This window comes from Gigantopelta aegis, chromosome 10 (assembly GCF_016097555.1).
Source record: "Gigantopelta aegis isolate Gae_Host chromosome 10, Gae_host_genome, whole genome shotgun sequence".
NCBI classification, from domain to species: domain Eukaryota; kingdom Metazoa; phylum Mollusca; class Gastropoda; order Neomphalida; family Peltospiridae; genus Gigantopelta; species Gigantopelta aegis.
This window is the reverse complement of record NC_054708.1, coordinates 48,628,064-48,642,076: the sequence shown is the minus strand read 5'-3', so window position 1 is coordinate 48,642,076 and position 14,013 is coordinate 48,628,064. Positions and strand designations below refer to the sequence as shown.

Here is a 14,013-nt window from a genome sequence, read left to right as displayed (position 1 = left end):
GTTATTCCTACATGTGAGGTTTGATGGTCATGTATGCAAGATATGGTCTGGACAGGTTACAGTGACCTAGTAATAGTACGCAACACACCACCATCCCAAATTGTTCCTACATGTAAGGTTTGATGGTCCTGTATACAAGATGTGGTCTGGACAAGAAAAAGTTAACAGATGGACGGACGTCATACCATAATACTACCCATAGATGGGTGTATAAAAATAACACGATCATTTTGAACCTAATATGAACGGTCCAACTAGTAAATCCTCAGCAGTGGATAGCTAACATTAAGTATGATGCACATACTAAACATGTCTCTGGTTTCGATCTTCATAGTCTTCCATCAGAATTCAGTATTATCACTAGTATCATGTTATAGTTTATATGGCTTAAATTGTGCATTCATTCAATGATGAAAATCTTTGACCTTGTGGGCTAAAGCACTGTACTTGATTATAATTTACAAGTTTCATCAGTTGTGGGTTCAAAGCCCTGATGTAGATTCTTCACACGTAATCTACAGCTAAAACAATAGTGCGATACCACAGGTATGGATTAAATAGAGAATAATACATAAGAGGCCGTTAGATACCATTCATCTCACGAGTTGTTTTAAAATGTATCTAACGAGTGAAAGTGAGTTTTATGTTTTTAAATGAGTTGTGAGATAAATGGTATCCAATGGACACGAATGTATTATTCTATTTCTTATATATCCTCAAAAACCAGGTTTTAAGCAAATTTTAACATCTTTATGGACTAAACGTTATTTACAGCCATTGCACTTGTAGCCAACTTCTGTCACAGACACATGATTGTCGGGTTAACTATACGTCACAGTGTAATCTATTTCCACAGTGTTGTTTTCCATTGGATGTTTCACTGGTGATCTGGTCATCACCTAGGAGCTGCCAGTCATGTCTTGAAATTGTTAACACACATACGTGTGTAAACAACCTATGTGTTATAAAAAATAACGCATGTTCTCACCAACAGGTAAGAAGTTTAGTTTGTACATAAATTGGAAATATAAATCATCCATGAAGTATTTTCGGCCAGGAATGACAAAAATCTCACAATGTGCAGGTTACCTAGGCTATTAGCCGAGCTGAATTACCACCTGGACCAAAGGAAACATGAACCACGATCACACAATTTAAACATGGCGACAGTTTCATGTTGTTAGTGAAACCAGTATCTTATCAAGAGGACAAAATCCTAGAAATTTGGCTGGAGTTCCTGTGCCTGTATGATGTCCAGTGAATATATATTTTTAAAAAGCTGCTGGCTTTTGAGATCACAGATCTTAAGTGCATTCATTGTACAATTGAACATTCTTCGACTGAGGGTTTTCTGTACCAACCAGTGCCCAACGTCTGGTATACAGAAGGCTGTGATATGTGCTGTCCTGTCTGTGGGAAGTGCTTATAATGGATCCCTTGCTACTAATGGATTCCATGTCATAATTACTAAATATTTGACATTCAATAGCTGAGGATTAATTAATTAATCAATGTACTTTAGCAGTGTCATTAGAAAACAAAATGCATATTAACTTGAAATTTAAAATCACATACATTGATTAGAAAAAAACACAATTCACTTCAAATGTATTTAATTATATGCTGTGAACTGGTCACAATAGTCTTGGTTTCTTTTTGTTCTTGTTGGGTCTTTCCTTCATAATTTTCCTCTGAAAATAAACAATGTACATGTAATTAGATGTGCACATATTTAATTTCATCTTGTTTTCATAAATGTATTTAAAAAATAATAAAACTAGCTACTATCATGGTAACTCCTATTAAACACTACAACATATTTTTCACTGTCAAAACCGTTTTTTTTATCATTTAAATTAGAAGTACTTACATTTTATTATTTAGAAAATTAATTTTCATACACCTGAAGTGGTTCTGGTCATCTAGGTTTTTGCAATACCCCAAAATGCATTTTTCATAATTCTAAAAATACACGTTTGTCTGAGAAGTAATGGATATCAAGATAAGCTATAGTCTATTTTTAGACAGCATTTCCCCATTTAAACATCACAGACTTTAGCTTCTCTCTGTTATAACTGTATCCAAACGTGTTGCTGGTTTGTAGATTAACTAAACTTAGTGTCCATTTTTCACAGGCTCAAACTAGGGTTTGTGACTTTAATGCCTAACGAAATGCTTACAGAAGGTTTTGCTTTCTTTGACTTAGAATGACCCTTCGTTTCCACCTTGAGGTTTTCATCTTCACTGCTCTCCACGTCTTTTAAAAGACCACCTCCATTAGCCACATTCGTAACGCTATCCTGGTCGTCTGAATCAGAGTCTATTTCTATTTCTTCATCACCTGGACTTTCAAAGTCTTCAGCTTAAAAACATATAAAACATTAGGGACATTCGCAGCAGGTTTTAAAGACGAATTGAAGCTATTAAAAACATTTTTGAATACTGTACAAATTTCCCAAAGAAACACAGGTTAATAAAAAATGTGGTAGGGCCAAAAGTCACAATTTTTTACTATTAACGGACTATTTCATGGTAAATTATTTTAAAATGGTAGCTTATTCTTCAGTCAATCAGCATGAAAATTAGCAGATGACTACCAACAAGGTGAGCATGCTAATAATATGAAGTCACTGGTGAAAGAAAACATAAATCCAACATTGAAAATATTGTATATCTGTATACATCTTTAATTATTTAATAATACAAACATGTATACATTGTGACAAGGTGTATCTATTACTCATCATTTTTACCAACCCTGCTCCAATGTCTCGAAGACTTATGCTCAGGTGTGGTGGTGGTGGTGGTGGTGTGTGTGTGTGTGTGGGGGGGGGGGGGGGGTTATTAAATTTGTGATGTTTACCTGGATACAAGTCTGACAAATCAGAATCTGATTGCTTTTCTTCATCAGAATTCAAAAATTCTGGAACTTTATCAGATTCATCTCTTGGTTCTAGTTTTTTTCTATGACCAAGTGGTTTGAACTTTTCACCAGTCTCCTGACACTTACGCCCTGAAATTAAAAAAAAAGTTTTTAAAATAAAAGCATCAATATAAAAGGCAAAAATATATCAGTGTTAAATAGTTACTAGTGTGAAGAACTGCAACATAAATGTGCATAAAATAGTCTTAATTAAAAGTTCAAAAGTCAACCATTTGATCTTTGCATCTTCTGTAGCAAGAAAATTCAAAGCTGCTCAGTATGTTGGGGTATAAATGAGAGTCAAAATACACTTCTCATTTACTATGACATTTTAATACCTGCAATAATGGGAACCAAAATACACTTTGAATTACCACAAAATTCTAATAATGTGAAACTGCAAACTTCAATTATAAGCAAGTCAAATGAATTCTGATCTTATTTCCCCCCCCCCCAACTTACCAATACCAGTCAACCAAGGGTAACAATTATATGGCACAACTGATCGATCGCACATTCTTGTCGAACACAGCTAGTATCCATCACAAGCTAGGAGTAGGGCGTAGCCCAGTGGTAAAATGCTCGCTTGATGCGCGGTTGGTTTAGGATCGATACCCGTCGGTGGCCCCATTGGGCTATTTTTCGTTCCAGCCAGTGCTCCACAACTGGTGTAACAAATGCCGTAATATGTACTATTCTATCTGTGGGATGGTGCATATAAAAGATTCCTTGCAGTTAATCGGAAAGAGTAGCCCATGAAGTGGTGACAGCGGGTTTCCTCTATATCTGTGTGATCCGTAACCATGTCTGACGCCATATATATAGAATACTAAACAAGCTTGCCTGTCATACCATTTTTATGAAATGAGTGAACAGTTTTGGTATCTGGTGAGCGAAAGCGAGTCAGCTACCAACACTGTATACAAGTTTCATAAAAATGGTATGACAGGCAAGCTAGTTTAGTATTTTATTTATTACAAATCAACTACAAACAAGCTGCAGCAATGAAGAAGTAAACAGATGTCGAGACCTACTACACGGTATTTTTCTACGAATTGGGTCAGCAAGTGATCTATCTGTGTCATACTCATGTCACGTCAATATTACACTAGTTAGATACTGAGTGATTGTTATGACATGAGCAATATCTTACACTGGTGAGTAATAAAACTGTCAATAAAATGTGTTGAGTACGTCGTTAAATCAAACATTTCCTACCTTTCCTTCCATCACAAGCTCATCAGTGTTTTATCGTGACCTAATACAGTAATCTTCATTGTTTTATCGTGACCTAATACAGTAATCTTAATTGTTTTATCGTGACCTAATACAGTAATCTTCATTGTTTTATCGTGACCTAATACAGTAATCTCCATTGTTTTATCGTGACCTAATACAGTAATCTCCATTGTTTTATCGTGACCTAATACAGTAATCTTCATTGTTTTATCGTGACCTAATACAGTAATCTCCATTGTTTTATCGTGACCTAATACAGTAATCTCCATTGTTTTATCGTGACCTAATACAGTAATCTCCATTGTTTTATCGTGACCTAATACAGTAATCTTCATTGTTTTATCGTGACCTAATACAGTAATCTTCATTGTTTTATCGTGACCTAATACAGTAATCTTCATTGTTGATAGCCAGTCTTATTATCGGTGTGAAAAATGTAGCATCAACAAAACAAACCAAAGTAACCAAGGTGAAAACTGAACTAGCACCAGCAAGTGGAGAACAGAGTTTCTTGCTTCATTCCTTGCAATTATTCCGACATCCATGTACATACGGAATAACATCTGTATCTAAAGTGGACAGACAAAAACATGTTTTCTAGGACAAATGCAAAAGTTTGGTCAAAAGCAAAGAATATAGTCGTAAAACGTGTTTTATACTCACATCTCTCTAGTGCCCTCTTGTACTTCTTGCCACTAACATGTCGTTCCACATCCCGTGGAGTCTTGTTAATGTGTCGTAATGTTAATTTACAGAACAACAAATGCCTGTTGAAGAGACAAAAACATGCATTTTTACTCACTGTAGATCAATTTGTAAACACAAAGCCACCTCTATTTAGTGGAATATAGAATTTAAATTAATAATTAATTTGAAATTTCAGGAAGTTACAAGACAATGTACAGGAATATACCAAGTTATTTTAGACCAAATAATTTCTCCAATATATCACTTGACTCAGGACAGATGACAAAAGAGGTTATAGACAAATATGTAAATACCACATCTACACAAAACTTGTTTGGTTTCACTCCAGATATACAATGTAGTCCTTTTCTGCTGTTTCAGGGTTTCTGGCACAGGGTACAAAGCGTAAAATATCTACCCTAACATCTCAAAAGATTTCAAACCCATAACCACCTAGTACGAACACTGACACAGGGAACATTTTATTTTCAAAATCTTGATTAGCAATGTTTTTAGTCAGTTGAAAATTGATTAGCAACTACTATTTAATATTTTAAAATTGCATAGAGATATCTGAAAATTGTGTAGCGAATCGCGACGCAATACTGAAGAAAATGTTCTGTTATTATGTTTTATTTTTATTATGTACCCTCAAATTATTCTGGCAAAAGGCCTTTGTTTGTATTGTTGTCTTCCCCCTCCAAAAAAACAACAACACTTATTTACTCTTTTAGCTGAAGGGCGGGACATGCCTGATGTGCGATCGATCTGGGATCGATTCACATCGGTAGGCCCTTTGGGCTATTTCTTGTTCCAGCCAGTGCTCCACAACTGGTGTAACAAAGGCTGTGGTATGTACTATCCTGTCTGTGGGATGGTGCATATAAAAGATCCATTGCAGCCATTGTTGCTAATCGAAAAGAGAAGCCCATGAAGTTGCGACAGCAGGTTTCCTCTCTCAATATCTGTGTGGTCCTTAACCATATAACCATAAATGAAATGTTTTGAGTTCATCATTAAAGAAAACATTTCTTTCCTTCTTCTTTTAGTTGAATTTCCCTACGCAGATATAGATAGTAAATTTGTAGAAATCTAACACGGTAAAGTTAAAACAATATGTCCCAATTCCAGTCATTATGAGAATGACATTACAGAATGTAATAACAAATTAGATGAATATTCCTAGAATGAAATCTTGTTAACTAATTTCCAGAGCCAGAAAGAACTCTGTTATAAAACTAGCAATACCAACATAAAAATCATAAAACAAAATGCTACCTACATACATTTCAAAACATTCCGCAATGATGAATCCTAACTCGGATCAGAGTTTACAAGCAGGGCTTCTAGATTATGGTAGCCCCGCTCCCATGGCTAGTGATATTCAATGTTGGGCTAGTAAATAAATACTATTGTCATGCCCAATGGCTAGAGAATTATTTAGTCAAATGTTGCAGTTAAGTCTGTTTTGTAAATATGAATATCCTGACCCCACCCCCAATCTTAGTGTTTTTAAGCTCTACATGTATCTCCCTCTTTAGGTGACATATCCCATTATTACTATTATTTAGTAAAACTGTACTAACTTAAAGTAAAGTAGGGCTAGTGAATTTTTAATTGTGGCTAGTAAATTTTTAAATCACTGATCCCATGGCTAGTGGATTTTATAAACATTTTAGAAGCCCTGTTAAAAGACATTTACTGTCAAACTTTACTCTTTTGGATGAGTGCCAAATTCAAGTTCACCCGTGTCCTTCAAACACACTACACTATATCCTTTATAAATATCATCAAAATCACCTACTCTTGTCTTCTTTTTTTGCTTGGAACGACATGTGGTTCGTACTTCTCATAGCCGAATTCTTTATCTTTGTAGAGCTTCAAGAACTTCTTACCACTGACATAACTGAGGATCGCATCAGCTTTGCATGGCATTTGATGGCCACTAAGAGAACATTTCACCTGAAATGTGTCAAGATACATTAAAAATCAGCCAGCAAACGTTTCGCCAAAGTTCGCAAACTATTTAATTGGTTCCTGACGTGGCCATTTGCTTTAACGTGAAGCACACAAACCAGTTTAGCAGATGTTTTTTTTGCTTGGTCTGGCTGAATTAGGCCCAGGTCAACTTGCCACAAAACCAACGGCTAGCTCTGCCTCTCGCCAACTGCGAATTTCAGGAACAATTGGCAAATTTTATTTTGATTTGGCGAAAACATTTCATGTAATACTTGGTATTTTGTTGAAAAATAACTGTGGATTTTGTTGAAAAATAACAGTGGATTTTGTTGAAAAATAACTGTGGATTTTGTTGAAAAATAACAGTGGATTTTGTTGAAAAATAACAGTGGATTTTGCACATTTGAAGATAATTTGGTGAATTGTTTTGCTCACCCAGAGTTAACCCTGCTTTGCACCCATCTCCTGATATCAATTCTTACCTATTTTATTATAATTCTGATTTAATCAACATGCCCACAGTTTATAAATTAACCAACCCTTCGTCAATAACAATGTCATATATCTATATTGTTTTAATAATACTTTCTATGTAACAGTTTCATCTGCCATAAAAGGAACCATATAAAAGAGCTAAAATATAAAGAAGTAAAAATTACTGTATTAAATGTTAAACAGAGAGATATTATCATATATACATGTTGTATAGGATGTATTACACCTTATATCTAGATGTAAATAATTTCCACAAGATACAAATATCTGATTTGCATTTAAAAAATATGTTTTTGTCAAGAATCGTCTAAACATTTTGTGTAACTAAAAATACTAACTGGATGTGAGATATTGATTCATTAGACATTTAAAAAAAAATTGAAGTGGGGTGGTGGGTGGTGGGTGAAGTGTTGGGGTCTCACCTGCTCAATCTCTTTGCCAAATTCTTCATTTTAATACATAGAGGTTATTACCAGTGTTTTTCGGTATCGTCAATATATCATATATTAGGAATAAAAATTGTATAATACATTATTTTTATTCCTAATATATGATATTGACGATACCGAAATACACGAGGGTAATAATCTCTTTATCATATAAGCTCAAGCTTAATACAACGTGTTTTTGTAAACTGTACATGCAACTTTAATTCCAGTCTGCCATTACTAAATATTCAAATGACGTAAGAATATGTGGCGCGGTGTATTTTTGAATGGAAATGACGTCAAACTCAAATGACGTCATTTTAGATGTCCTTACATCAAAATAAAGTTATGCCTAACGTTTTTTGTTTTCTGAACGCTGGATAGCTTTCAGTGTCAAATTGCCATTGAAATGTTTTTATTTGATGACTATGAATGCATACGTCAATCATGGAGTGTCACCCAAGTACATTTGCTTAAATGTCAATAAACCTAGTGCCGAGACCTCGACTAATTTACATCTAATCTGCAAAGTTATCAAATTCTTAAAGTTTGTGATCTGAAAAATATCACATACTTTGATTGCACTGAAAATGTAAGATATTATATGATAAGTAGAATTATTACATAGAGAATAATACATGAGTGGCTGTTAGATACTATTTATCTCATGCAGTGTTTTAAAATGTATCTAACAAACGAAAGCGAATTTGATACATTTTTAAACAATGAGTTGTGAGATAAATGGTATCTAACAGACACGAATGTATTATTCTATTTCTTACATATCCTCAAAAACCAAGTTTTAAGCAAATTTTAACATCTTTTTTGACTAAAAGTTATTTACAGCAGTTGCTATTTTACACAGCTGACTTATGCGTCACAGACACATGAATGTCAGGTTAACTATATGTCAGTCTAATCGATTTCCATTGTGTAGTTTTTCATTGGATATATGGCATTGGTGACCTGGTCATCATCTAGGAGCAGACAGTTGTATGTCTTGAAATTGTTAACGTACGTGTGTTAACAACCATGTGTAACCAAATATAATGCATAATGTTCTCACCAATGGGTGTGTAAGAAATATATTTAATATATGATAAATTCCACTTCCGAGTGAAATCAGTGCCTATCACTGGTGCATCAAAAGACACAGTATGTACTGTTCCCTTTCATTCATTCATTCCAACTTATTTCCATGCTTATATCCAATTAAGGTTCAAGCACACTGTCCTGGGCACACACCTCGGCAATCTGGACTGTCTGTCCAGGACACTGGGTTTGTGGTTAATGGTTATTGAGAGAGAAGTGGGTGTAGTGGGTTACACCTACCAATCGAGTTGTTAAAATCTGCTCTGTGCACAAAATGAATGTATGTACAGCAGTGCATTTACTGGTACTTGAAGTTTGGTCATAGAAATTTCTGAAAAAGATTGTGTAACCATTCCTTGCAATATTCCAGAGGTGTCAGTTGCACATGCTATTCATGCTTTATTCAAACAGCTTGCCGTATGCGCATTTTGGGTCACATGCTCCTGTTTGACGTTAATTTTCTTATCATTGGACAGCAAAATGATTGTATGGCTTCTCATCATTCAGAAAATACTTTTGGTGGTATCTGATTGTCATCAATGTGAAGTTACGACTCTTAGAAAATCGACATCTTTGAGTGATTGGTACTAGTTTGAAGTTGGAATGGCACAAAAGATTGTTGTTAGATTCTGTGGTGTTAATTTGTATTCACCAGAACACCATACACTGTCTGCGGAGATGTTATCAAATGTAAAGAGTACTAAAGATCTTCTGTATTTCAGGAGTCACGTTTGTAAAATGCCTATACCAGTCTAGTAGTAAAACACCTATGGAATCATTAGAAAACGACATGTCTGACATCCCAAAACAACCCTGAATTATGACCAATTAGTGGATGAACTGTATGCAACCGGTTTTGCATTACAACATGATTACAATATGTTGTCCTGCTACATAATCAACGATGCACCAAGCATGGTGTAGACTACATTTCTGGTTCAGAAATCATGACTGGTTTACTGTACTTCTAATAGATAAATATACAATGTCATGCATTTCAAACAAAAGGTTTTGAGTTATTTTAAAATATAAGCATTACTAATAACTAATATTATAAGATGCACAGGAAGATGAACTGTCATGTTTAGTCACAATTAGTGAAGACTTCCGCATGCTAATACTATCACTAACCCTAAGGCCAAAAAAAAGAAGAAGTTTGTTTTAGGTAACATGGCCAAAAAAAGTAGAGTAGGTAGGTAGGATTTTTTTTTTTTTGATTTTTTTTTTTTTTTTTAGTTCAAAGGTTACCCTACCTTAAATGTGTTTGCCAGAGAAAAACTCAGTCTCTAGATGAAAGACATGAAGGCAAGCTGTCTGAAAAATCTTAGTTTACTCTTTGCAGCCAGAGAGAAATAAAAACAATTTCACTGTCAATGTCAGTTTTAAGTTTCACATGCCATTTTCAAAAGACAGGAAAACAAAAAAAGTTCAAACTATTCCTTTCACCAATAAAAGTCAGTAGATGACTGCACAGAAACTTCACAGCTTTGTCCAGTTTTGTCAGAGGATGACTGCACAAATTTGTCCAAGTTGGTCAATAGATGTTTGCACAAAAAGTTCACAGATTTATCCAGTCAGTAGATGACTGCACAAAAACTTCACAGATTTGTCCAACTTGTAAGTTGTATTGGAAATAACAAAACAATACTAATTTTGTGTGCAATTTACAAATCAATCGGCTTAGAAATGAATAATTTGTAGTAAATTTCATAGTAATAAAAAAGACGTTCCCAGCCCGAGTACTCTGACTGTAAGAGAGCTAGACGGACATTTGGACATAAATAATTAAAGCGTGTTTATGTTCAAATGTCCGTCTTCTCTCTTACAGAGTACTCGGTCTAAGGCGTTCCCTGTGGGACGGACTTATAGTTTTAATGTTTATTAGCCTATTGAACGGACCCATGCTAAAATCACCCAAATTAATTTATTCCCAATTAAATGAAACACTAAAATAAATGTGAACTGTTTAATGTTTGTGGTTATTCTTGAATATTCCGTTTATTTAATTATTACCCATGCTCAGCAGTTGATAGGCCTTTCTACATCACTGGCGTAGGAAGCGGGGTAGGGGGTACTTTGTAGCAGCATCGATGGTTTATATATTAATTTTATACGTGTGTGTACCCACCCACCCCACTTTTTGGTATCTTCCTACAAGCTACACCCGTGTATATTATTATTAACAAATTCTGGGTACTAGGCCTAAGCAGTAGCCAACAACGAAAATTGTACCACGTCTTCTTCAAATGACCTTCACCTTTGCATGCAAAAAAAACCCGCGATGACTTGTAGTTTGTGCATGTGGTATCGAAAAATCCTTGTTTTGTTGAGATCGCACGTTGTTGTTTTTGGAAAATAAACCTACAATGTATGAGATGACTGGAGTTACGATAATACGATATATTTTTCTCTATAGGCCTACAGTATTTAGCAGTTTGTAATAAAAGTCGTTTAATCGCCACACACGTTACCGTACTGTCATGCAATCTCGTGTGTCACCAATTACCGTGGTACCTAATAAGAGCATGTGTTATTAACAGTGTTCTACACTCGGTTTTATAACTTACTCTTCTTTGGCTAGTGGACAAACAAAATTTACTAGCCAAGCTTAAAATGTTACTCGCCACAGTGCGACACTACTCATTTAGTATCATTTATAAATGTGTTGTAAGTACCCCACCCCAGCAGAAGAAAAAAAAAGGTTCAGGGTCTGTGGCAAAATTTATGGTCGGTCGGGTGACCGGAAACAAACGATTTTTTTGGGGGGGGGGCCTAACCCAACACTGAATATACTGAATGCTGGAACGATCGGAAGTCGTGCCCATGTTTATTTGCTGGAAAAGTCACTTTAAAAAAAATTGATTCTGACAATTCTTTTAACCTCCCCCACACCAGTCACCGCCCGCGGACCATGATAATGATGATTCAGTCATTTACTCAGATTACTGTTTGAAATGAAATAGCTCCCTTTGAAAAATACAACTCTTTTATGTTAATGGTTTAATGGAAACGTCGTTAGCTTACCTTGTTAGTTTCTTCTTGGAACACCAAAACTGGGTACCTTGTCAACAATTTTTGGACATCTTTTGGTGGACATTTCACGTGTCCCGCAACGGTGGCTGCCATTTTGGTTATTTTGATTATTAACCTACTTCCGCTTCCGCTTTCCTTGGCAACAAAAAACGAATTACGAAGTAGAAAGAGTAAAATGGTTTGATTCTAAATGGAATCATTGGTAGACATTATTTTATTGTGTTTATTTTTGTGATTTTATTTTAAATATATAACTAGTTATTGATTATATATTCAGTACACGTTTCCAGTATTACTTGGTTTATGTTATTACTTAACCTATTTCCAAGCATGATCCAATTTCGTGTCAAACTGTAGGCCTATATATATGAAACGTTTGAAAAAATTTCAGACTTTCTGCCAGAAAATAATTTGAGGGTGCATAGTAAAAACAATACCATAACTGCCCTGCTAGCTGGATATAGGTACGAAATGTTTTAAAATTGACATTGCTTTTTATGAACGTTGCCAGATATTAAACAGTAGTTCACTTTAAAAAAAAAAAAAAAAACATAAAAAATATATCCATTAATTTGCAATATTTCAGCATACCTTCTGGCAGAAACCTTGCTAATCTAAACTGTACATAATTATTCCAACTACTATTATATACTACTTAGCTTGATAACCAGATGTGACCGAAGGTCCTATTTACGAGCTCAACCAAGCACAACTGAGGAATCCGGGTCGTTTCGTCCTAAAACCATTTCTGCTGTACATTTTTAAGGATCATTTCGTTATATTGGAAGGAATTGTCCTATTCGTGTTTAGTTTATATTTTATGAAAGTGAATGAAGGGAACGTGTCTAACATTTATGCTTTCGGTGGAACCGTTTAATTATTGCCAACATCTGTAGAACATCGCTTACAAGTAAGTTACAGGCGTGAAGTTTTCTATATAATTTCTTTGGCCACCGACCGAGTCTCATATCATGATTAGTGAAGAGTTTGGGTTTTTTTTGGGTGTGTTTTTTTACATCAATACGTATAGATCTACATGTCTACTCTGCTATAGCATTTTCCATCAATTTATCGTATACACTTTTATTGCTTTTGTAGCTTTCACGTGTATTTTCTTCAAAATATCAAAATATGGTTGCCTGAATAATCCGGCTTGTTGCACAAAAGTAGTGCGAGTCAGTGGTGTGTGTGGGGGGGGGGGGGGTGTGTAGTAGGCTTGGCTTAAATTTTTTCAGTTCATCGAGATATGAATGAAAAAAAGTAAGCACCTCTGGACCAATCAGATTGCTGTAAAGTGTATAGACACAAAGAAAATTTAATTATATATATTTATTATAGTTTTGAAGTATTTTTTTCTTCTCTTTATTCATTAGTCATTACCAAATATTAATTAGATAATTTTCTGACTTTGGATATTAATGCCTTATCAGCTGTTTACTTTCTGTCAGCTGAAGCTAGGGGAAATCAACATACAGTACTCAGTGTTTGAACCTCAGCTGGGTATGTAGTATATTTAATAAGAAACCACAGCACATCAGTAGTATGCAGTGTGACTGTTCATAAATTAATTATTAAAGGGACATACCCTAGTTTTTAAACACTAAGGTATATTTTTACTATTAGAGCCGTTTTTGATAAATGAAATCATACTTTACTAAGATTTTATTGTTTATGTTATCCATTTCCGTACATTCGAAGTGTTTTTGGTGATCCTGGTGTTTTTAATATCACAAAATGCATTTCTCATATTTTTAAAAACGCGCGTGCGTCTGAGAAGTAACAGTTATGGAGTCAAGTTTTATTCTATTTTTAGAGGGTATTTCACCATTTCAAAGTCACAAACTCATGTTTCACTCAGTTGTAACTTTATCCAAATGTGTTACAGGTTTGTAGATTAACTAAACTTAGTGTGCATTTTCATGGGCTGAAACTAGGGTAAGTCCCTTTAATGTGAATACATTGTCTGTATATTATCTAAGGCCTGTACGTATTTCGTGTATATGGCTTGAGTAAATGACATTGGAAATAAACAAAATTATAATATTATTTTTATCTGTAAATATAAATACACAATATAGATCGCAATGTCTGACATGTAAAAATCAATGGATATAGGATAAATCAATGAATAAATGTACTTTATTAACCAAATAAATC

The 14,013-nt window shown here is 34.7% G+C and overlaps 2 protein-coding genes across 2 annotated transcripts in view; one reads left to right on the top strand and one right to left on the bottom strand.

Moving 5' to 3' along the window:
- Positions 1 to 1,596: 1,596 nt before the first annotated feature.
- LOC121382824 (surfeit locus protein 2-like) lies at positions 1,597 to 11,965 on the bottom strand. Its single transcript, XM_041512449.1, has 6 exons — positions 11,848 to 11,965; positions 6,654 to 6,811; positions 4,826 to 4,929; positions 2,864 to 3,013; positions 2,181 to 2,362; positions 1,597 to 1,691 (listed from the first exon to the last, which is right to left on the bottom strand). The coding sequence occupies exons 1-6, from the start codon at positions 11,947 to 11,949 to the stop codon at positions 1,635 to 1,637; spliced, it is 753 nt and encodes a 250-aa protein (XP_041368383.1). The 5' UTR covers positions 11,950 to 11,965; the 3' UTR covers positions 1,597 to 1,634.
- An 18-nt stretch (positions 11,966 to 11,983) lies between these two features.
- The window catches only part of LOC121383660 (axonemal dynein light chain domain-containing protein 1-like), a 42,585-nt gene continuing 40,555 nt past the window's right edge, over positions 11,984 to 14,013 (top strand). The window contains exon 1 of the mRNA XM_041513754.1: positions 11,984 to 12,058. The gene's annotated coding sequence lies outside the window, so the exon portion shown is untranslated. The remainder of the gene's footprint in view (positions 12,059 to 14,013) is intronic.